General features: G+C 42.7%; 1 protein-coding gene across 1 annotated transcript in view; it reads left to right on the top strand.

Moving 5' to 3' along the window:
- asap2a (ArfGAP with SH3 domain, ankyrin repeat and PH domain 2a) overlaps window positions 1–25,329 on the top strand; it is a 211,872-nt gene that overhangs the window by 97,457 nt on the left and 89,086 nt on the right. Inside the window, 6 exon segments of the mRNA XM_038800288.1 lie at window positions 4,025–4,154; window positions 5,982–6,067; window positions 6,255–6,330; window positions 13,647–13,733; window positions 19,884–19,987; window positions 25,174–25,243. Of these exon segments, the coding sequence (XP_038656216.1) occupies window positions 4,025–4,154; window positions 5,982–6,067; window positions 6,255–6,330; window positions 13,647–13,733; window positions 19,884–19,987; window positions 25,174–25,243 (553 nt within the window).

Genomic DNA, 25,329 nt, shown 5'->3' with positions numbered 1-25,329 from the left:
CCTGGGCAGCACTAACTGTCCCTGATACTACTGGGAAAACTGGGCGGACAAAGGGAGAGAGGTGTGCCTTCTTTTCAGAGTCCCTGTGCCCATTGGAGTCCACACGATGGAAAATAGCAGCCAATGCCTCAGAGTGGAAGAATTGTGCGTAGAGTCATAGAGTTTTTACAGCATGGAAAGAGGCCCATCATGTTTGCGCCGGCCGGGAGGCAGCACGGTAGCACAGTGAGTAGCACTGCTGCCTCACGGCGCCGAGGTCCCAGGTTCGATCCCAGCTCTGGGTCACTGTCCGTGTGGAGTTTGCACATTCTCCTCGTGTCTGTGTGGGTTTCACCCCCACAACCCAAAGATGTGCAGGCTAGGTGGATTGGCCAACCTAAATTGCCCCTTAATTGGAGAAAATGAATTGGGTACTCTAAATTTATAAATTTAAAAAAAATGTTTGCGCCGGCCATCAAGCACCTATCTGCTCTAATCGCATTTTCCAGCACCTGGCCCGGAGCCTTGTATACTGTGGAATTTTAAAGTGCTCATCTAAATATTGTCTCTTAAATGTGAGCGTTTCTGTCTCTATCGCCCTTTCAGGCCGTGAGTTCCAGATTCCACCCATCTTCCGGGTGGAAGTTTTTCCTCGCATTTCCTTTTAATAGGGTGGCACGATAGCACATGGTTGCACCATTGCTTGACAGTGCAAGGAACCCGGGTTCGATTCCCGGTTTGGGTCGGTGTCTGAGCGGAGTCTGCAAGTTCTCCACATGACTGCGTGGGTTTCCTCCAGGTGCTCTGTTTTCATCCCACAAGTCCCGAAAGAAGTGCTTGTTAGGTGAATTGGACATTCTGAATTCTCCCTCGGTGTATTTGAGCTGGCGATTTGTAGATTTTTGCAGTAACTTCATTGCAGTTTTAATTAATGTAAGCCCACTTGTGACAAGAATAAAGATTATTGTTATTATTAAACTTCTTTTCCCTTGCCTTAAATCTGTGTCCCCTGGTTATTGACCCTTCCATTAAGCAGAAACGCTCCTTCCTATCCACCCTTTCAATGCCCCTCATAATTTTGTACACTTGAATCGGGTTCTCAACCTCCTCTGCTCCAAGAAAAACAACTCGGCCTATTTGTCTCTCTTGATAGCTGTAACACTCCAGCTCAAGCAACATCCTGGTCAACCTCCTCTGCACCTCTCTAGTGCAACCACTTCTATCATATAGTGTGGTGACCAGTACTGCACAGAGTACTCCAGTTGTGACCTAACAAACGATTTATACAGGTCCATCATTATCTCCCTGTTTTTATATTCTAAGCCTTGGCTAATAAAAGCAAGTAACCTAAATGCCTTCTTAACCCCCCTATCTACCTGCTCTGCTGTCTTTAGGAATCTATGGACATGCACACCATGTATGTCCTAAGGCTGACCATTGATTGTATATTCCCTTGCCTTGTTAGTCCTCCCAAAATGCATTGCCTCACACTTTTCAGGGTTAAATTCCATTTGCCACTGTTCTGCCCATCTAACTAGCCTATCTATATTGTCCTGTATTATACGGCTTTCCTTCTCACTATTTAGCACACCACCAATTTTTGTGTCATCTGCGAATTTACTGATCATACCTCCGACATTCACAACCAGATCGTTAATATACACTGCAAACAGCAAAGGACTCGGCACCGATCCTTGTGGAACATCACTGGGCACAGGTTTTCAGTCGCAAAAATAACCATCATCCTCTGCCCCCTACCACTAAGCTAATTTTGGATCCACTTTACCAAGTTGCCCTGAATCATGTGTGCTCTTACCTTTTTGATCAGTCTCCCATTCTGGACATTGCCAAAAATCTTATTGAAGTCCATGTAGACTACACCAACTGCATTATACTTATCTACACACCTAGTCATCTCCTTGAAAAATTCAATCAAATTAGCCATGCTGGCTATCCTTGATTAATTCCTGTTTCCCCAGGTAGAGATTAATTCTGTCCCTCAGAATTTTTTCTAATAGTTTCCCTACCACTGAAGTTAAACTCACTGGCCTGCAATTTCCTGGTTTGTCCCTCCCACCCTTCTTGACTACCACATTAGCTGCTACGTAGCCAGAGAAGATTTGAAAATTGTCAGAGCCTCTGCATCCCCCCCTTGCCACCCACAGCAGCCTGGGATGCATCTCACCTGAACCTGGAGATCCATCCACTTTTAAGCCAGCTAAAACCGTTAATGCCTCCTCCCCTTGATGTTGTTTTTTTTTTCCAAGTACACTGCAGTGTACTTGAAGGGTTATGGTGTTCAGGCCGGAAAGTGGAGCTGAGTCCACAAAAGATCAGCCATGATCTCATTGAATGGCGGAGCAGGCTCGAGGGGCCAGATGGCCTACTCCTGCTCCTAGTTCTTATGTTCTTATGTTAGTTCCCTTCCCTGATATCTGGACCTATATCTTTCTTCTCCGTAGTGAACAGAGATGCAAAGTACTCATTTAAAACCTCACCCATGTCTTCTGGCTCCACATACTGACTGCCACAATGGTCCCTAATGAGCCCTACTCTTTCCCTGATCATCTTCTTATCCTACCACCAGTGGTTTTTTATGCCCCTTCTTTGCTCTCCTAATTTATTTTTTTAAGTAACCCTTGCACTTTCTATACTCCTCTCGGGCGTCTGCTGTTTTCAGCCCTCGGTACCCGCTATACGTCTCCCTTTATTTCTTATCCAACCCTGGCTACCCCATGACATCTAGGGTTCTGTGGACTTGTTGGTACCACCTTTACCTTTACGGGAACATGTTGACCCTTTACTCTCTTTCCTTTGACTTTGGACAGATCCTGTCTTATCCTATTAAAATTGGCTTTCCCCAATTCTGCACCTTTATTTTCAGTCCATCTTTGTCCCTTTCCATAACTATCTTAAATCTTACTGAGCTATGCTCACTGCCACTAAAATGCTTCCCCGTTGAAACTTCTAACACTTGCCCGGCTTCATTCCCGAAAACTAGGTCCAGCACTGATCTCTCCCTTGTAGGATTATCTACGTACTAGCATAAAAAGCTCTCCTGGATATATTTTAAGAATTTTGCCACCTCTAAGCCTTTCACACTTTGACTTTCCCAGTTAATATTGGGGAAATTGAAATCCACTTCTATTATTATCCTATTATTTTTACATTTCTCTGAAATTTGCCAACATATTTTCCATTCTATCTCTCCCTGTCTGTTTGGGGGCCAATAGTACACTCCCAGCAATGTAATTTCCCCCTTGTTTCTAAGTTCTACCCATATGGCCCCATTTGAGGAACCTTCTAAGATATCACCCCCACCCCCTCATTGCAGTCATTCACTCGTTGATCAATATTGTGACACCGCTTCCTCTTTTACAACTCCCTCCGAGTGTCGCCGTATTGAGCTGCGAGTCCTGCCCATCCCTCAATCATATCTCTGTGATAGCAATAATATCATATTCCAATGTATTAATTAACACCCTAAACTCATCTGCCTTACTTACGAGACTCCTTGCATTAAAATAAATGCCACCCAGCTTGCCATACTACTCCTTGTGCCTTAGCTTGTCTATAATCACACTGCCTTCCAGACTGACTTGTTTTTTCTTCAATATTGGCAGTGCATCACCCTATACTCTACCTCCACTCCGTATCTCATCCCCATGCCAAATTATTTTAAACCACTCCCATCAGCACTAGCAAACATCCCCACAAGGATGTTAGTCCCGTTCCTGTTCAAACCTTGACAAACCTGGTGTAGATTCCTTTTGAGGAAGTGACAGATAATGATGGACAGACGAAGTGAAGTGGATGTGGTGTATATTGACGTTCAAATGTATGGTATGTGTAGTTTGAGTGAAAGTTATGGAAAACCATAAGGATTTAGGAGTTCGGAATCCAAGACAGTCCGCATATCAAAGTCAATGGAGTCAATTAATTTATCTGCCTTTAAGGATTTACTAGATGTGTGGGGTTTAAAGGTTAAACTGGAAAAATATAATCTCATTTTAATGTTACTGCACTAATATTGTTTTGTTTGCAGTACAAAAATTGAAAAGGAGAAAAAAGAACACGCCAAACAACATGGTATGATCCGTACAGAAATAAGTGGAGCCGAAATTGCTGAAGAAATGGAGAAAGAGCGGAGATTCTTTCAGTTACAGATGTGTGAGGTAAATCAATTGGAGTAATTGTGTCAGGTTTGAGCAGGATATGTAATTAGGAAATATTTTGGTCAGCCATTGCTGTAATTTCCGTGGCTGCTTGTGTATTATGGGCTGGTTTAGCACACTGGGCTAAATCGCTGGCTTTTACAGCAGACCAAGTTCAATTCCTGTACCAGCCTCCCCAAACAGGCGCCGGAATGTGGCGACTAGGGGCTTTTCACAGTAACTTCATTGAAGCCTACTTGTGACAATAAGCGATTTTCATTTCATTTCATTTTTTCTGTCATTACCTATCAGATTATATTTTGGACGTTTAGCTGCAGATTTTTAAAACAAAAACACTATTACGGTCTTTAGATTAAATTAATCTTATTTGCATGCAGCTTCTGGTTACATGCCTTAAAGTAAGTATGTATGCAGCCTAAAAGTAAATTTTAGTCATGTACAGTTTGTCCACAGTTTATATAATTTAAGCTTCATCACAAACAGAAAGGTATACATCACAAGTCCACTGCTTACTCCCTAGGGCAGATCTGAATCTATGGAGTTCACTTACACCTTGGGTGCAGCAATTTGGGCTAAATTAGCTGCCCTTTGGCAATCGCATTCTTTTCTCTTAAAAGGCTGTTGGTTTGCAAATCACAGCGGCGACAAATCAATGGAGTATTTCATTGTTTGAAGTGGCATCTTTTAGATGGAACATTAAACCAAGGCTCTCTTAGATGAACTTAGAAAATCCCTGACACTAGTTTGCAGAAGAGTTGTGTTTTGACCAAACTTTATCCTCTAAACATCAATAAACATAGATTATTTGGTTGTTATCACATTGTAACGTTTGTGTGGGAATTGGCTGCCACTTTTCCTGCATTACAGCAGTGACTACATTTCATTGGGTATAAAGTACTTTGCAATGTCATGAGGTTTTGAAGGGCATTTTATAAATATTAGTTTATTTATTTTTTTGTTTTCTTTCTGTTCTTTTCTCTCAGGACCGCGAAATGCTAGGTTTTCATTCAGATTCCTGCCAGTTGCTGATTTCCATGGAGGCTTGGACTGGGAATTGCTATGATTTTCTTTAACTCTCACCTCCTTATCATTGAACAACCTGGCACTGCAATGAACCTAGTGTACAGGTTGGCACAGCCACACAGTGGGACCCATCTCGGTTGCTGTTCTGGCTCCCACGTAAATTCAAGTATCTTGGCAGGAATAATTGGGCTGACTTGAATAAAATTAATAATATCAAATATTAATGACTGCAAATACTATCCTCAGTGGGTGCTCAAGATATACCCATGATTGTATAAATTGAGAGCTTTCCCTGAACTCCGATACTTCTATTCTTTCATGCAATGTGAGCTTCACTGGCAAGGCCAGTATTTATTGCTCATCGCTGATTGCCTTGAGAAGGTGGTGGTGAGCCATCATCTTGAACCACTGCAGTCCATCAGATACACTCACAACCAGCAGAATCGAGAATGAAAGTTGCAGGCACTCGCTTTCTTGTATTTCTGATGAGCAAGGATTTTCAGCCCCACAACTCATTTTTTAAATAAATGCTGATAAATCCACATACTCAGTTGTATTAATGTACTGCATTTTGGATCATTTTCTTAGCAAATCTGCTGACCAACACACAGTTATCTTTTATTATCTGTAATGCGTCATTCACAAAAGTTGACTTTAAATTAAAGTTCTCATCTTGCGTAGGTACACTTGCAGGCGCTACCAGAAACAGCAGGTGTAACCTTTCTTGAGAATTGTTTGTTGCTTTTTTTCCTTGAATGTTGAATCTTTCTGAATGTCCTGCTTCAAAATATATTTTTTCTACAGTATTTGCTTAAAGTCAACGAGATCAAGATTAAGAAAGGTGTTGACTTACTCCAGAACCTGATTAAATATTTCCATGCACAATGCAAGTAAGTTTGCTTTTTCCTTTTTCTCAAAAAATTGTAACTGTTTGATTACATGTTGAAGTCTGTTCATATAATTTATGCAGTTTTATATCTAAAATTTGTCACCTGTTCAGTCAGTTTATTACATTGCCATGCAGATAATTTATATTTAAGATGAATGTTGCATTCCAGTTTAACTATTTAGTAACAGTTTCTTTCAGGATGGCTTGAAGGCTGTAGAAAGTTTAAAACCGTCCATGGAAAAGCTGGCGACAGATTTGCATGCTGTAAGTGCAATTATTACTGTGATTAAAACTGTATCTGCCTATTGGGGAAGTATGCAAATTACTCCTGTTCATTCATACAGTCATTACCTCTGGACTTGACTACTCCAATATATTCCTGGCTGGACTCCCACATTCTACCTTCTGTAAACTTGAGATCATCCAAAACTCTGCTGCCATATCTTAACTTGTAGAATGTCCCATTTCCCTATCATCCCTGTGCTTGTTGATCTACACTGTCTCCTGGTCAAGCAACATCTTGATTTTAAAATTCTCTGCAATGTTTTCAAATCCCTCCCTGGCCTTACCCCCTTCATACTTCCAGTGTCTCTTGGGATATTTCCACTGCTGCAATGCTGACTGTACATAGCCAATTTTAATCAAGCTAATAATCGCTGTGCCTAAAATTGTATAGGCCCCAAGCTCTGGAATGTCTCTCCATTTCTCTACCTCACTTTCCTCCCTCAAACATGACCTATTATCTACATCTTTGGCCAGGCTTTTCATCATCTAACATAATATCTCCTAATGAGGACTGATGGAAATGCGGCTATGACAGGTGAGGACCTGAGATGATTGTTATCAGTAAGGAGGTAGTGGTGACCAAGCTAATGGGGCTAAAGGTAGAAAAGTCTACTGGCCCTGATGGAATGCATCCCAGAGTGCTGAAAGAGATGGCTAGGGAGATTGCAAATGCACTAGTGATAATTTACCAGAATTCACTAGACTCTGGGGTGGTTCCAGCAGATTGGAAATTAGCAAACGTGACACCACTGTTTAAAAAAGGAAGTCGGCAGAAAGCGGGTAATTATAGGCCAGTTAGCTTAACTTCGGTAGTAGGGAAGATGCTGGAAACTATCGTCAAGGAAGAAATAGCGAGGCATCTGGATGGAATACAATGTTGACAAATGTGAGGTTATCCATTTTTGTAGGAATAACAGCAAAAGGAATTATTATTTAAATGATAAAATATTAAAACATGCTGCTGTGCAGAGAGACCTGGGTGTGCTAGTGCATGAGTCGTAAAAAGTTGGTTTACAGGTGCAACAGGCGATTAAGAACGTGAATGGTGTTTTGTCCTTCCTTGCTAGAGGGATGGAATTTAAGACTAGGAAGGTTATGCTGCAACATTATACAGTGTTAGTGAGGCCACACGTGGATTATAGTGTTCAGTTTTGGTCTCCTTACCTGAGAAATGACGTACTGGCGCTGGAGGGTGTGCAGAGGAGATTCACTTGGTTAATCCCAGAGTTGAGGGGTTGGATTACGAGGAGAGGTTGAGTAGACTGGGACTGTACTCGTTGAAATTTAGAAAGATGTGGGGAATCTTACAGAAACATATAAAATTATGAAGGGAATAGATAGATGCGGGCAGCTTGTTTCCACTGGCGGGTGAAAGCAGAACTAGGGGGCATAGCCTCAAAATAAGGGGAAGCAGATTTAGGACTGAGCTTCGGAGGAACTTCTTCACCCAAAGTGTTGTGAATCTATGGAAATCCCTGCCCAGTGAAGCAGTTGAGGCTCCTTCATTAAATGTTTTCAAGATAAAGATAGATAGTTTTTTGAAGAATAATGGGTTATGGTGTTTGGACCGGAAAGTGGAACTGAGCCCACAAAAGATCAACCATGATCCCATTGAATGGCGGAGCAGCCCCAAAGGGCCAGATGGCCTACTCCTGCTCCTAGTTCTTATGTTCTTATGTCATATTTTGTTTTATAGTGCTGTTGTGAAACACGTTAGGATATTTTATTACAATAAAGATGCAATATAAATTTCAAGTTTTTGTTTGTGTGATGGCGTAAGATATATAAGACCAAGGTGTGCAGGTCTCTGGTTTAATTTCTGGTTTCTGATGACCTCAACAGGCAACATTTTGTTCCTATAATTGACCTTGCTACAGTGAAGCAGAGGGAAGGGAAAAATTTGCTCTTGAACACTTTCCAATAGTTATTGCTGTGAATACGCCTAAGTGAATTTCAGAACATGGTCAGTAGGCCTTGTTTTCCCTCCATGATTGAAGAACCTGGTGAGGTTCCAAGTCTGAAGTTTCTGCATTGTTTGGTTTTAATCACACTCAAATACAAACATCAAGATTTTGTCAGGTTAGCTCTTTGCATGGAATTCTTTGTGAAATTTGAATGGGTATTAGGGGTATACTAATTAAGGAAGTGAAAAGTTGCATGCAAATGATATTTGAATTGGGGAGAATTAAAATGGAAGTATTACTAAAACTGACTTTTTTACGTGCTGAAAGTCTTTGGTTACCCTCAAATAGCATTGAATTACATCACTAGCCTTTTCCACAGCTGAAGGACAATGAAAAATAACAGTTGAAATAAAAGGAAAATTAACCCTTTGGCTGCGGTGGTGGAGGAAAATTATAACCAATGGATTCACTATCCACTGCCACTTCCTTTGAGACCCCATAATGTAGGCCATCAGGCCCTGGGAAAATTGTCTGCCTTCAATCTCAATAGTTTATTTAGTACCTTTTCCCTATTGATGATTGTTCCAAGTCCCTCCTTTTTTATTTCCTCTGCATTACCTGTACCAATAGGATGGTGCTAGTGTCCTCCACTGTGAAAACTGAGGCAAAATATTGATTTAGGGTTTCCGCCATTTCTATATTCCCCACTATTAACTCTCCAATCTATCCTCCAAGGGACCAACATTCACTTACTCTCTTCCCTTTTATATACTTAAAGCAGCTTTTGCTTTTTAAAAATATTTGACACCAGTTTGTTTTCATAATTTACTTTTTCTCCCTTTATTATTTTTTAGTAACTCTTTGTTGATCTTTAAAAGTTTCCCAATCTTCCAGCTTGCCACTGGTCGTTGCAACATGATATGCCTTAATTTTTGTCTTTGTTACCTTTAACTTCCTTACTTAGCCATGGATGTTTTTTCCTCCTCTTAGTCTTTCTTCTTTGGAATATATTTTAGTTGGGAGGATACCTCCTTAAACAACTGCCACTACTTATCAACTGACTTACCTTTTAGTCTTCCTGCCCAATGCACTAGGTTCATATCTGTCCTCATGCCTGTGCAATTTCCTTTGTTTAATTCCAGAATGCTAGTGTGAGACTCGGCCTCAAACTGAATTTGAAAGCCCAGCATGCCAAGGTCACTCGTCTCAATAGGATCCTTAACTATGAGGGCATTAATTAATCCCCCCTCATCTCTTGTCAGAAATGGCACTTAAGTTCCTGTTCAATCTCACAGTTGCCCATGGAGAAGGCTTGTGTCAATGACTGGGGATCCATGTTTGTAGTGGAGGCTGAATTGGAGTAGAAATATCTGTTCATACAGTACTGGATGGTGGGCAAGTGGTTATATAATTCGGAGATAATGGTGGGGTCGACAAAACTGGTAGTTGGGGGAAATGTGCGTTGTTAGTGTGTCTTTGGAAAAGTTGCTGAGGGGGCAGCATATGGCGCAGTGATTACCACTGGGACTGCGGTGCTGAGAACCCGGGTTTGAATCCTGGCCCTGGGTCACTGTCCGTGAGGAGTTTGCACATTCTCCCCATGTCTGCGTGGGTTTCACCCCCACAACCCAAAGATGTGCAGGTTAAGTGGATTGGCCACGCTAAATTGCCCCTTAATTGGAAAAGAAAAATAATTGGCTACTCTTAAATTGAAAAAACAAAAGGTTGCTGAAGGACAACATGTAGAGGAGAAATAGGAGGGGGTCAAGAATAGGTCCTTGAGGAATACCATAGGTGATGGTGCAGGTGTGGTAGGAAAAACCACTTCAGGTGATACTCTTGCTATGATTAGACCTAAGAATGGAACCACTCAGCTGCAGTATTGGAGGGGGATGGTGTCTCAAAGGCTGCAGACCAGGGTTCAAAATACATGGGGGCGGCATGTAATAATGCAGAAACGGAGAGCAAGATTGTCAGGAGCTGGGAAGTGGGGCTGCTGAGTGAGTATAGGGGGTGAGGGTACGACTGGGAAGTGGGGTAGCTTGTGTCTTTGCATCCTGCTCCTGAAAAATCTTTTAGGCTTTTTGCCTCTTTTAAAATCTGATATATTGGTTCAGGAAATTAACATCCCTACTTCAGAAATTACCCTAAAAACCTCCTTCCAGTAATCCTCTAGCTTTGGACAGGACCAAAGCATATGAACGTAATTAGCCCCCCCCCCCCCCCCCAGCAAACATCTTCTACTCCTTCAAAGAATCGGCTCATCCTCGCCCTCGTGAGGTATGCTCTGTATACCACCTTCCTCGTGAGGTGTACTCTGTATACCACCTTAATTAACATCCCCATGTCACGTTTCAAAATGATTTGAAGTCTGATGAATCTTTTTGTGTATATTCTGTCTGGATGCAGTAAAGGGGCAGTCTATTTTGCACCTATGATGAAAATGCATTATCTGTGACCTCATGAGTCTACGATAGGTGTATTTAGGTCATTGCTTTTTGTATGTAGATGTATGTATTGGTTATTTTGGGAAAAATACGGTTGCCAGTTATTTTCTTGTGACAATGTAAATAGTGTGATATCTAAGAAATTAATATTTCTCGTGTATTGTGGCTTGTAGTTTAATGAAGGGGTGATGATTATTGAGGATATTGATAAATTTTTTTGGTTCTGTTTCTGTAAAAGACAAAATACCCCACATGCAATTCAAATATCTGTAGGAATGCATTGGGAGCCTCGGGCACGTTTTAAATACACAGGCTTCTCACTTCTTATTTAATATGTTTGCATAGGCTGGGGCATGTTTTTTTACCCAGAGCTGTGCTTTTGATTTGGAGATAAACTTCATTACTGATTCAAAGTCATTTTTTTGTTAAATCCAAGTGTAATAATCAAATTACAGGTTCATCTGGGTTGTCAGGGTAGGGAAATTAATTAATGGTACTTTGGATAGCTGATATACCTCTGACTATTTTTGTATTTGTATACAGATTTACAATGTGGGTTGGTGTGTGCATGTTTTGCTTTGTGGTGTGTTGCGTCGGTGCAGTGTTGCGGTGAGGCATTTATTAATGTGTTGCCAATTCTATAAAGTAATGTGTGTCTTTTACGTAACTAGGGTGCTTCTATCCGAAGGGATTCAATCTATATTTTGTTAAAGCACAAATGATCATTCAAGAAGGTGCATTAGCTTGGAAAAAAATGTGAAGCAATGTGAAATAAATAATTCATTATCTGATAGCTCACTGGGTGCTGCAAAATTAATTTATGTATATTCCTCTTGTTGCATAGTTGAACCATTGCGAATCGTGTTTGTTACCACTCACTTTAAACAGAAGTTTTGAGGGGAAAGAAATTTGAAATCGGCAAAACCAAAGAATGCTAGAGAGTACGAATTGCTTAATACAAGGGGTTGCAGATGTGAGTCTCTTCTCACAAGGGCACATTCTACATATTCAAATTTGGAGATTTATGGTGAATACTGACAACCTGGGTTCTCGAACATGCACAAGTATACTTCTAACTATGCAACTAACCAGAACTACTTCCCATTATTTGTCATCTTGGAGCTGTCCTACCCAGGATATTATCTTGCCGGGTTATCTAGAACTGATCCAAGACTTTATTAGCTCTGTACCCCTCCAGATTCCATTAATAAGCCAGCCATTGGCTTTGCCTTGACTCTTGGAGACCTGCTTAGTTTGGGTGTTAAATTATTGGAACTGTCAAGTCGTTCCTTATTCCCTATCTGGCAAATAAATTAACATGGTGTTGTTGCTCAGGAGAGCTTTCATTATGCCAGATACATAATCATAGAATGTTACATTCAGCCCATCTCAAATAGGTTAGACCATTATCTTGAATAGTTTTTAAAAAAAATAAACACTTTATTGAGGTATTTTTTGGTATTATAACAACACAATAAACAATGTACATGAAGCTATAAACATAGTGCAACAGCCACCTCCCTCCCTTACAGGTCCCACCTTTATTAACCCCCTACTCTAAACTAAACTAACCCCCCATCCCCCCTTCTGCTGACGATTAATTTTTCGCAAAGTTGATGAATGGTTGCCACCTCAGGGCGAACCCTAACAGTGACCCCTCTCAAGGCGAACTTGATTTTCTCCAAACAGCGAAAGCTAGCCATGTCCGATAGCCAGGTCTCCGACTTGGGGGCTTAGAGTCCCTCCAAACTAATAATATCCGTCTCCGGGCTACCCAGGGAAGCAAAGGCCAGAACATCTGCCTCTTTCTCCTCCTGGTTTCCCGGGTCTTCTGAGACCCTGAAAATCGCCACCTCTGGACTCAGCACCACCCTTGTTTTTAACACCGTGGACATGACATCTGCAAACCCCTGCCAAAATCCCCTAAGCTTCGGACATGTCCAGAACATGTGGACATGGTTCGCTGGTCCTCCCGCACATTTTACACACCTGTCTTCCACCCCAAAGAATCTGCCCATCCAGGCCACTATCATATGAGCCCGGTGAACGACCTTAAATTGTATCAGGCTGAGCCTGGCACAGGTTGCGGACACGTTGACTCTACTCAACGCGTCCGCCCTCAGGCCATCCTCTATCTCTCGTCCCAGCTCCTTGGTCTGCGTCTCATCTGATCCCATAAGTTCCTTGTAACTGTCCGAGATGCTCCCTTCTCCTACCCACCCTCTGGAAACTCCCCTGTCCTGAAGCCTATTAATGCCTGAATTAATGCTTGGATGGGCAGTACGGTGACGCAGTGGTTAACATTGCTGCCTCACGGCGCCGAGGTCCCAGGTTCGATCCCAGCTCTGGGTCACTGTCCGTGTGGAGTTTGCACATTCTCCCCGTGTTTGCGTGGCTTTTGCCCCCACAACCCAAAGATGTGCAGGGTAGGTGGAATGGGCACGATAATTACCCCTTCATAGGAAAAAAACGAATTGGGTACTCTAAATTTATAAAAAACACAGAATTAATGCTTGTGTGTTTAGCCCAAAAACTTGTGAGAATCAAAGTGCCAACAGGGATTTAAAAATATAAGAAATGACGGAAATTTGGTGGGCATGCCCTAAATTAATAATTAAATATAGAGAAGAAAAATAGATTGTTAGATTATGGCTACATTGGACATTCTGGGGATGAGTTTTGCTCTGAAATATTTTCCTCTCTGCCAGTTGGACAAGGTTGGGAATTCGCCAGGCCTGAATTTTCTTTTGTTTTTAAAGTGGGAGAGTTTTCATTGGTAATTGTCACCACATTGATCAAACTATGGGAGTTTAGTGTGAGCATGTGATTTTATTAGAACATTTGTAATTATGGAGAAAAACATGCATGATACCGTTTTTTTATTAATATGCCCGTGCCTGGAAGAATTGTGCCTGAAATGTGACTACAAAGATTTTATTTCTAGATTAAACAAGTGCAGGATGAGGAAAGAAAACAGCTGGTTCAACTTCGAGATGTATTAAAAGCAGGGCTACAGGTAGAACAAAAGGAGGTGAGCAATTTATTTTGTACTCTAGTTCATGTACACGTCTGTGTATCATAAGCAAACTTCTTTATTATTGTTCAAGGTATTAGTCATATTACTGTACTTTATGTTAAGAGAAAAAACAGTTTATGTATTTACCCAAGGCAAATCATATTTACCTAAGACATAGCAAATGTTACAGTTAAAATACTGGGGGCACGATCCACCGGCCGTGTTGCGCTCTCATTCTTGCGCAGTGTGGTCAGTGAATGCCGGGAGAGACCACTCGTGGGTATCCCTGCAGTCTTCCCCTCTCATGGGGTCACCCAAGTCCCGCGAATCAGAAAAACGTCCACAAAGGACGTGACCAAATGGCGCCGCCGAAGCGGTTTTAAACCGACTATGGGGAACTTACCCGGGATCCACCAGCCTGGTTGGATCCACCGGCGTCCCCAGTGAGGCTGCAGCCGGGCGCCGTTCAGCACTGGTCCACATAAATGTAAACGGCATCCGTGGAGGTCTCCCGGGCCATTGGAGATCCCTGGGTGGCCAGTGCCCAGATGCCGGGATGGCAGTGTAAGGGTGCTCGGGTGCTAGTGTGGCACTGCCAAGGGTTCAGGCCTTTTGGGGGGGGGGGGAAGAGAGAGAGAGCATGTCCATGAAAAGAGGTTGGAGGGGGTCTTTGAAGGGTGGGGATGTGCAGGGCAGGTAAGTAGGGGCATCCGAGAGATTGGGGTGGGTGTGACAGGTGAGCGCCCTGAAAGGGGAGGGGCCTTGTGGTAGCCTGAAGAGGGGGGACCCCCAGCGACCCCATAGTGGGGTGCCCTTACTGGGGGGGGGGGGGGGTTGGTGGTAGTGGTATTGCCCATGTGTGTGGGAGTGACATTGCCCATAGGTGGGGGTCGACCCACAAGCTCACTTAAAGATTGGGGCACCCTTTGAAAATGACAGCCTGATCTCCTGAGGTCAGCTCCCCAGTGTTTAAAAGAAAATAAAAAATTCTAAATGGGGGTGAAACCGGTGAGAAATTTCCCAGGGCCCAAAAAAGTGACTTTGTGTCATGGAATAGCGGTGGGGAACCCGCTGGCTGAGTTGGCGGGAAACTCTCTGAAAGACCCACCACAAATTAACTTTAAAACTTGAGGGGGGAGAATCATGCCCTGGAGTTCTTCATCACAATTATTTTTAAAGCATTCGGATTCAGATATCTGTCAGATGTTTATGTCGATGAGAATTAATTGAATGATGCGGAATGTTTGAGTGCCATGATGATATTGTAGCTGCAACAACAATAATATGATTCCATTTTATTGGAAGAACTCTCTGGTGACCAAAACGCTCCAAATGTATCCTTCATTGTAACCTTTGTGCACCTCTAATGGGTTATAATGTGTAGGCTACAACATGGTTTTGATTTCTAATAGTCAGGATTGACTGACAAAAAAAATGAAGGAAAATGTAAAATTTTTGTTTGCATTAGATTAATATAGTATATTTCATAAGTTTTAGACCAAGCTATCCATTCAGGCATTCCTCAAACACGTTAGGAACTTGTCTCAACTGCTTCTCACAGTGTGATGCAGTTAGAGAGAAAATCACGTGAGAAAAAATTAAAATGAATGTTTCTTCTCTTCAACAGCATTAATTATATATTACCTCTATCATTTTACAGCACTAAAAGTGTGCTTTTCTTGGTCCGTTGCCTGGATTTGATGGAGATTAAATATTCCCTGCTGACATTTTTGCTGCTTACTTCTCTTATTAAGATTGCAAATGTTCACATTTATCCTCCACCTCTGGGAAGAACCTGCTCTGGTCTGTGCACCCCTTTGAGCTGCATTAGGCTTAGCCTTGCACAGGATGAGGTGGAGTTAGCCCTGCTCAGTGCTTCGCTCCAGAATCTCCAGCCTACCTCTGCCCTCAGTTCATCTTCCCATTTTTGTCTGGTCTCATCCAGTGGTGTTTGTGCTCTGTCCAGTAACTGTCCGTATATTTTCCCACGTAGCCGCCCGTCTTTGCTGCCTGTCCTCTAGTAGTGGGTTTCTGGGGCTCCGGTGTACCCTGCTGTCTTTTTGCGGAGCAAGTGTTTTATTTGGAGGTGTCTCATTTCCTGTTCTTTTGCTTGTTTCCACTTCCTCATCAGTTCGTCCAGTGTCGCCAGTCTGTGCCCTACATAAAAGTCCCTGACTGTCAATGTGTCCCGTCCCGCCTCCAGCTTTTGAAGATGGTATCTAGCCTGGCTGGGGGGGGGGGGAAATCTGTGTCTGCTGCAGATGGGGGCCATGGGGGACATTTTAGTTAACCCAAAGTGTTGTCTCAGCTGGGCCAACGTTCTCAGCATGGCCGCTACCACTGGGTTCGTTGTGTACCTTGTTGAGGGGGATAGGATTTACCTTGCATTTTTTATGTCTCTTCCTTAGACAGTTATGATGGGTGTCTGGATTATTGGAAATGTTTCTCTCTTCACACCCATGAGGGTGATTTAGTAGTTTTTCACCTTTATCTTGGAATATGGCCTTGCATTTTTAAGCAGCTTGCTCTGTCTCAGTTCGAATTTTAAAATTTCTAGTCAGTTAAAAGTTTAAAAATCATTATTTCAAAAATAAAGGGGCATAGCCTCATGACAAATTCTAACATTAAGTGATAGATGACTGAAAAAGGCACTTGCTTACAATCACATCGTAGAATTTTTGACACAAAAAGTAGTCACTTGGCCTGTTGTATCTGTGCTATGTCTAGTTCCACAGTTTGGAACCATCTAATCTTAATCCCATTTCCCTGTGCTCAATATTTTTCAATTTTGTGTTTATCTTATACCCCCTTGAAGGGTAGTATTCACTCAGCTTTATAGCAATTTGTGCACTTGTTCTTCTAGTTTAATAAACCATTGGATGGAAAAAGTAATTTTGTATTCTGCCTTTATACTTGTGCTAGTACTGAACAGGGGTGCTGCCAAAAAATGGAAATAGTCCATGACTATATGGAGCCTCGAACATTTTCAGAATTATGAACATCTAGGTTTGTTCCACCTGCGCTTCTTTGTTCAGATGAATAGTCTTCTCATCTCTAGTATCATGAGTTAACTGCATTGCCACTTCACCATGGCTTCAGTGTTCTCCCATCATGAGGTACCCAAAGGCCCAACAAGCTGCCTTATAAACATACCATCAGCCCCTTGATTTTGTGTTCATTGCTATAAAACTAGAATTCCAAGTGCCCGTTTTATGGTTTCTTTCATCAGCTGCTACATTTTTATTTTTACGTTCTCTTATTTACGTTCTCTCCTTCATTTCAGAATGTTCTTGTTTAGGGCAAAATTTAATTAGGATTACTAGCTATTGTCACTGTCTGAGAGTTACCCTTATTTTTAGTTTACAAAATTTAACAGAATCATCCTTTTTGGGCATATTTATGATGTCTAATTGTGCATCAAACTTTTCTTATCTCAAAATTAAAATTAACTTGACTCGGACAAAGTAATAACTTTTTGTGTCACGTTTACTTGGAAACAAACGGACAAAGTTAGCAAATTCTTAAACATAATGAAGGTGTTTTAATGTGAACAATATAGCCTAATTTCTTGAGCCCTGTTTAATCTCTCATTAAGATTAATGGTTGAATGTAAAATATATTCCCAAGAGGCTTTAATTTGCAGGGAACTAAATCATTTTCTAGAAATAATGTGGCAAATGCTTGAGGCCTCTGATGTTCGAGGTATTCTGTAGGTGATGCATTTATTTCTGTAGAAGTGAAGATTAAGTAATATCAGTGCAATATACAAAATTTCATCCCTTCTTCAGTAAACTTGGCAGGCAATGTATCATACCTACTCTTAATGTGACTTGTTGCTTTTCTTGTAACTAAATGATATATTTTGTTTCCTTCCAAAATGCACTTGCCCCCTTTGTGATCAAAGTCTAGGAGAGTAAGTTGTTCCTGCATTTTGTCTGGTGCTTAAATGTTGCCTGTTGATAGTTTGTTATTTAAGTTTGGTCTGAGGATATTTCTTGTATTTTAAGTTTTTTAAATTATGTTGTCTTAATATAAATGTTAAATGCCTGTATTATCCATATTTTGAAACAAAAAGAAATCAAAACATTAATTTGTGCAAACCTAGATGTTGTTACTCCTATTTGTGATTTTAAATTAGTTGGTATGCACAAAACAATAGTTCTTAAATAGCCAGGCATCATTTGCGACTTAATTTATTTATTTTTTGTTTTTTTTTTAGTTACAAATTTAGGGTACCCAATTATTTTTTTCAATTACGCCGAAACATCTTTTGGGTTGTGGGACGAAACCCTCACAAACACGGGGATAATGTGCAAACTCCACATGGACAGTGACTCAGAGCTGGGATCGAACCCGGGACCTCGGTGCCGTGAGACAGCAGTCTAACCACTGCGCCACCGTGCTATCCCTTTTGCGAGTTAATTTCTGACACTTCCCTTACAATAGTTCACAAAGTTAAAACCTAGTTTTTAATCTATAGGTTTTTTTTTTCTTGTAAATGAAGCTGATGCTTTTCATCTTTTGAGGTGTATTCTTTCCTAAAAGCAAATTATCTAGAGCCCAAATCTGCACTTTCCTGAAATATTGACACCACTATTGTGATTTCGGCTGATGCTAGCAGCTTGTTAATTACAAGAAAAAGGTTGGATAGGTTATCAAAGTAAGATTTCCACTTCAGTGCTATTTAAGAAAGGTGACAAGGAAACCACAATATTATAGACCAGTTTGCCTGACATCTGTTGTCAGGAAATTGCCAGAGTCTATAAGAATGAGGTGACCAAACACCTCGAGAAAATTTCAGCTGATCAAAGAGGGTCAGCATGGACATGTAGAGAATAGTTATGCTTGACAATTCTGGTTGAATTTTTTTGAAGAGATGACTAAAATAGAGGCCAGGAGAATGTTTATGGGTGTAACTTGTATGGATTCTCAGAAGACATTTGATAAAGACTTACAGGAGACTGTTAGCTAAAGTTGAAGCATATGGAACAGCAGGTAAATAATTACCTGGTTTGGAAATTGGCTGAGAGGAGGGGGTGTAGCATAGATTTGCTCGAATGATGCCTGGGCTCCAAGGGTTAAATTATGAGGTAAGATTACACAAGCTAGCATGATGCTTCCTAGAATGTAGATGTTTAAGGAGTTATTTGATTGAAGTTTTCATAAGTATTAAGAAAACAAATTAGGTAGGCAAAGGTAAACTATTTCAGTTAGTTGGGTCCAGGATTAGGGGGTATAACCTTAAAAATTAGAGTCAGACCATAAAATTAGGCATAAAATTAGGAAATGCTTCTTTATGTAACTTTGGAGCTCACTTCCACAAATGCAGTTGAGCTAGATTAATCAATTTTAGAACTCCGATTTATGGAATTTTGTTACCTAAAAATATTAAGGATTAAAGTTGGTATTTGGAGTTAGTTTGCAGCTCAGCCATGATCTTATTGAATGGCAGAAGAAACTTGAGGGGCGAAATGGTCTGTTCCTCTTCCTATGTTACTAGTGCTGGCCTGGAAACATCACATTGTTGAAGACCAGATGTTTTAAGATGTATTGTGCATCAAAATCTGGAATAGGCGAGGACAATATTTTGAACATAATTCTTTTGCTTAACCCCACTTTTCAAGGAAAAGGAAATAACGATATTGCCGTTTGTAAGATCTGTATCATGGTCGTTCTTGCTTAAGCTATAAACAGTCCCCTTTGAATTGTTGGCTGTTAACCTCAGCTGATCATGTGAAATTTGTTGTTTAGAGCTTGTCCAAAACATGTGTAATGTGATCATTCAGTTTCACCTGTGCTGAAAGTATACTCCTATGATGCACTCCAACCCGTACTCACCAGTTTTAGAATAAATTCAAACTACCTATGCCCCATGTTAGCAGACCATCTGCAAATGGTACAGTACATCAATAAACCAGTAACTAATTTTAAATGATGAAAAAAGTGACATGGTATTACTTGGGTACTGGTAAATAATGGAGCACTACCCTCCTGTAACAAAAGCTTAAAATGCTGGAATCATGCAGAGATGAGTTACCATCTGCAAAGAGAACAGAGCTAGCATTTTGGGTATAAATAACCCTTCACTCTCCCTTCTTGTCTTTCATGAAGATAGATTATTTAATTTGCATATGGAGGAATATTCAAATTAACACTCTTGTTTAGGATTCACAGGTTCGCCCAACCACAACGTACAGCTTACATCAGCCTCAAGGAAACAAAGAACATGGAACAGAAAAATGTGGATTTCTTTATAAAAAAAGTGATGGGTAAGCGGAAGGTTTTTTTCCTATAATGTTCAACAGCCTTCTGTCCATATTGGGAACTGCCCCAACTCTCAGAAGCAATATTCCATTAATTCTGTCATGGAAAACCAATATTTCTGGTCTAATCAACAGAAGTGCAGAGATTCAACTCGCTTTGCAACTGCAATTTAATGATTTAAAGTATAGATTCTCAAAATTATCCTCAATTCAAACAATTTTTATTTCCAAAATGTGGAGATGCCAGCGTTGGACTGGGGTGAGCACAGTAAGAAGCCTTACAACACCAGGCTGAAGTCCAACAGGTTTGTTTCAAACACAAGCTTTCGGAGCACTGCTCCTTCCTCAGGTGAATGAAGAGGTATGTTCCAGAAACATATATATAGACAAATTCAAAGATGCCAGACAATGCTTAGAATGTGAGCATTTGCAGGTAATTCAGTCTTTACAGATCCAGAGATAGGGATAACCCCAGGTTAAAGAGGTGTGAATTGTCTCAAGCCAGGACAGTTGGTAGGATTTCGCAAGCCCAGACCAGATGGTGGGGGATGAATGTAATGCGACATGAATCCCAGGTCCCGGTTGAGGCTGCACTCGTGTGCGGAACTTGGCTATAGGTTTCTGCTCAGCGATTCTGCGTGTCGTGCGTCCTGAAGGCTGCCTTGGAGAACTCTTACCCGGAGATCAGAGGCTGAATGCCCTTGACTGCTGAAGTGTTCCCTGACTGGGAGGGAACATTCCTGCCTGGTGATTGTCGCGCGATGTCCGTTCATTCGTTGTCGCAGAGCCTGCATGGTCTCGCCAATGTACCACGCTTTGGGACATCCTTTCCTGCAGCGTATGAGGTAGACAACGTTGGCCGAGTCGCACGAGTATGTACCGTGTACCTGGTGGGTGGTGTTCTCATGTGTAATGGTGGTATCCATGTCGGTGATCTGGCACGTCTTGCAGAGATTGCCATGGCAGGGTTGTGTGGTGTCATGGTCGCTGTTCTGAAGGCTGGGTAGTTAGCTGCAAACAATGGTTTGTTTGAGTTTGCGCAGTTGTTTGAAGGCAAGCAGTGGGGGTGTGGGTATGACCGTGGCAAGATGTTCATCTTCATCGATGACGTGTTGAAGGCTGTAAAGAAGATGTTGTAGTTTCTCCGCTCCGGGAAAGTACTGGACGACGAAAGGTACTCTGTCGGTTGTGTCCCGTGTTTGTCTTCTTAGGAGGTCAGTGCGTTTTTTTTCTGCGGCGCGTTGGAACTGTCGATCGATGAGTCGAGCGCCATATCTCGTTCGTACAAGGGCATCTTTCAGCGTCTGTAGATGTCTGTTACGCTCCTCCTCGTCTGAGCACATCCTGTATATATGGAGGGCTTGTCCATAGGGAATGGCTTTTTAAATGTGTTTAGGGTGGAAACTGGAGAAGTGGAGCATCGTGAGGTTATCCGTGGGCTTGCGGTAAAGCAAAGTGCTGAGGTGACCGTCCTTGATGGAGATCCGTGTGTCGACTAATGCAACTGATTCTGGAGAGTAGTCCATGGTGAGTCTAATGGTGGGATGGAACTTATTGATGTCATCGTGTAGTCGTTTCAGTGATTCTTCACCGTGGGTCCAAAAGGAAAAAATGTCTTTGATGTACATGGTGTATAACGTCGGTTGACGGTCCTGTGCAGTGAGGAGGTCTTGTTCAAACTTGTGCATGAAGATGTTGGCATATTGAGGTGCGAATTTGGTCCCCATGGCTGTTCCGTGCGTCTGGATGAAGAACTTGTTGTCGAAGGTGAAGACGTTGTGGTCCAGAAATGAAAATTGCTTATTGTCACGAGTAGGCTTCAAATGAAGGTACTGTGAAAAGTCCCTAGTCGCCACATTCCGGCGCCTGTTCAGGGAGGCTGTTACGGGAATCAAACCATGCTGCTGGCTTGCCTGGGTCTGCTTTCAAAGCCAGCGATTAGCCCTGTGAGCTAAACAGCCCCAATGCTAAACAGCCCCAACAGCCCCAGAATGAAGCGGATGAGTTGCAGAATTGCGCCCGGAGATTGGCAGTTGTCAGTGTTGCGTACTGAGGCTATTGCAGCAATGCCGTTGTCATGGGGGATGCATAGAGTGCCGAGACATCCATTGTGACGAGGAATGTTCCTGGTTCAACTGGTCCATGGGTGCTGAGTTTCTGTAAGAAGTCAGTCATGTCGCAACAGAAGCTGGGCGTACCTTGTACGATGGGTTTCAAGATGCCCTCGATGCAGCCACATAGGGTCCCATTGCCTGAAACGATAGGACGGCCTGGTGTGTTGGCCTTGTGTATTTTCCAGAGGCAGTAGAGATCTCCAATGCGGGGAGTACGTGGGATGAGAGCACGTAGGGGGCTCTGAAGGTCTGGATCCAAGGTCTTGATCAGTCTGCTGAGTTGGCGGATGTGTTCCTTGGTCGGATCTGCGGGTAGCTGTCTGTAGTGTTCCTGTTTGTTGAGTTGTCGGTATACTTCTTTGCAGTAGTCCGTTCTGTTCAGTATGACGGTGGCCCCTCCTTTGTCTGATGATTTGATGACGATGTTGCAGTTGGTCTTGAGAGCGCGGATGGCATTGCGCTGTGCTTAGGTGACGTTCGGGGCTGTTTTGTGAATGCGACTGATGAATCTGGCATTGACACGACTCCTGACGGCTTGAGCATACGTGTCGAATCTAGGGCAGCGGCCTTCAGGAGTGGTCCAATTCCACTCTTTCCTCCGGTTGCCGCACCACAGATCTCTCGGTCTGCTGTTCCAGTTCATTGGTATTCTCCTTGGGTTCACTGTCGGCGTCTTAGGGTCAATGGAAGAATTCCCGGAGCATCATTCACCTGATGAATTCCTCCGTGTCTGCCGCGAGACTGATGGGGCCCATTTTGTTGGTGCTGCAGAAATTGAGCCCTCTGCTGAGGACTTTGATTTTGTCTGGTTGAAGGGTGTAGTCTGACAAGTTGACAATAGATTTCCCTGTATTGTTTTCTACTGTGGTACTGGGGGAGGCTTGGTTGCTGCTGGTGGTTATGCCGAGTTTCACAAGCTTCCTGTTCTTGGTGTGCATATAGGTGGCAAAGTATCGTTGTCTCATCTGTTTGGCAGTGTTCCACAGCTGGTCAACTCAACTACCGACAACTCAACAACCAGGAACACTACAGACAGCTACCCGCAGATCCGACCAAGGAACACATCCGCCAACTCAACAGACTGATCAAGACCTTGGATCCAGACCTTCAGAGCCCACTACGTGCTCTCATCCCACGTACTCCCCGCATTGGAGATCTCTACTGCCTCTGGAAAATACACAAGGCCAACACACCAGGCCGTCCTATCTTTTCAGGCAATGGGACCCTGTGAGAGAACCTCTCTGGCTACATCGAGGGCATCTTGAAACCCATCGTAGAAGGTACGCCCAGCTTCTGTCGCGACACAACGGACTTCCTACAGAAACTCAGCACCCATGGACCAGTTGAACCAGGATCATTCCTCGTCACAATGGATGTCTCGGCACTCTACAGCATCCCCCATGAAGACGGTATTGCTGCAACAGCCTCAGTTCTCAACACCGACAACTGCCAATCTCCAGACGCAATTCTGCAACTCATCCGCTTCATTCTGGATCACAACGCCTTCATCTTCGACAACAAGTTCTTCATCCAGATGCACGGAACAGCCATGGGGACCAAATTCGCATCTCAATACGCCAACATCTTCATGCACAAGTTTGAACAAGACCTCCTCACCGCACAGGACCGTCAACCGGCATTATACACCAGATACATCGATGAAATTTTGTTTCCTTTGGACCCACGGTGAAGTATCACTAAAACGACTACATGATGACATCAATAAGTTCCATCCCACCATCAGACTCACCATGGACTACTCTTCAGAATCGGTTGCATTCTTGGACACACTCGTCTCCATCAAGGACGGTCACCTTAGCACTTTGCTTTACCGCAAGCCCACGGATAACCTCACCATGCTCCAGTTTCCACCCTAAACACATTAAAGAAGCCATCCCCTATGGACAAGCCATCCGTATACACAGGATGTGCTCAGACGAGGAGGAGCGTAACAGACATCTACAGACGCTGAAAGATGCCCTTGTACGAACGAGATATGGCGCTCGACTCATCGATCGACAGTTCCAACGCGCCGCAGTAAAAAAACGCACTGACCTCCTAAGAAGACAAACACGGGACACAACCGACAGAGTACCTTTCGTCGTCCAGTACTTTCCCGGAGCGGAGAAACTACGACATCTTCTTTACAGCCTTCAACACGTCAGCGATGAAGATGAACATCTTGCCAAGGTCATCCCCACACCCCCACTACTTGCCTTCAAACAACCGCGCAACCTCAAACAAACTATGGTTTGCAGCAAACTACCCAACCTTCAGAACAGCGACCACGGCACCACACAACCCTGCCATGGTAATCTCTGCAAGACATGCCAGATCATCGACATGGATACCACCATTACACATGAGAACACCACCCACCAGGTACGCGGTACATACTCGTGTGACTCGGCTAACGTTGTCTACCAGATACGCTGCAGGAAAGGATGTTCCGAAGCGTGGTACATTGGTGAGACCATGCAGACGCTGTGACAACGAATGAATGGACATCGCACGACAATCGCCAGGCAGGCATGTTCCCTTCCAGTCAGGGAACACTTCAGCAGTCAAGGTCATTCAGCCTCTGATCTCCGGGTAAGCGTTCTCCAAGGCAGCCTTCAGGACGCGCGACAACGCAGAATCGCCGAGCAGAAACATATAGCCAAGTTCCGCAAACATGAGTGTGGCCTCAACCGGGACCTGGGATTCATGTCGCATTACATTCATCCCCCACCATCTGGTCTGGGCTTGCAAAATCCTACCAACTGTCCAGGCTTGAGACAATTCACACCTCTTTAACCTGGGGTTACCCCTATCTCTGTATCTGTATCTGAATTACCTGCAAATGCTCGCTTTCGAAGCATTGTCTGGCATCTTTGAATTTGTCTATATATATGTTTCTGGAACAAACCTCTTCATTCATCTGAGAAAGGAGCAGTGCTCCGAAAGCTTGTGTTTGAAACAAACCTGTTGGACTTCAGCCTGGTGTTGTAAGGCTTCTTACTGTATTTCCAAAGATCATAGAGACTATGTGTTAATGCAATATGTGCAAAGTTTAATGTTAATGTATTTTTTTTCCAGAATCAGAAAAGTGTGGCAGAAAAGGAAATGTACAGTAAAAAATGGCTATCTAACAATATCACATGGAACGGTATGTTAATGATTTTGTGCTTCAAACCACCGGAGTTGGAATTTTTTTTATGTCGGCTAGTTAATTTCTTTTGATGAGTTCATATT

This window comes from Scyliorhinus canicula, chromosome 6 (genome assembly GCF_902713615.1).
Source record: "Scyliorhinus canicula chromosome 6, sScyCan1.1, whole genome shotgun sequence".
Taxonomy (NCBI): Eukaryota; Metazoa; Chordata; class Chondrichthyes; order Carcharhiniformes; family Scyliorhinidae; genus Scyliorhinus; species Scyliorhinus canicula.
This window is presented reverse-complemented; position numbering and strand designations above follow the sequence as displayed.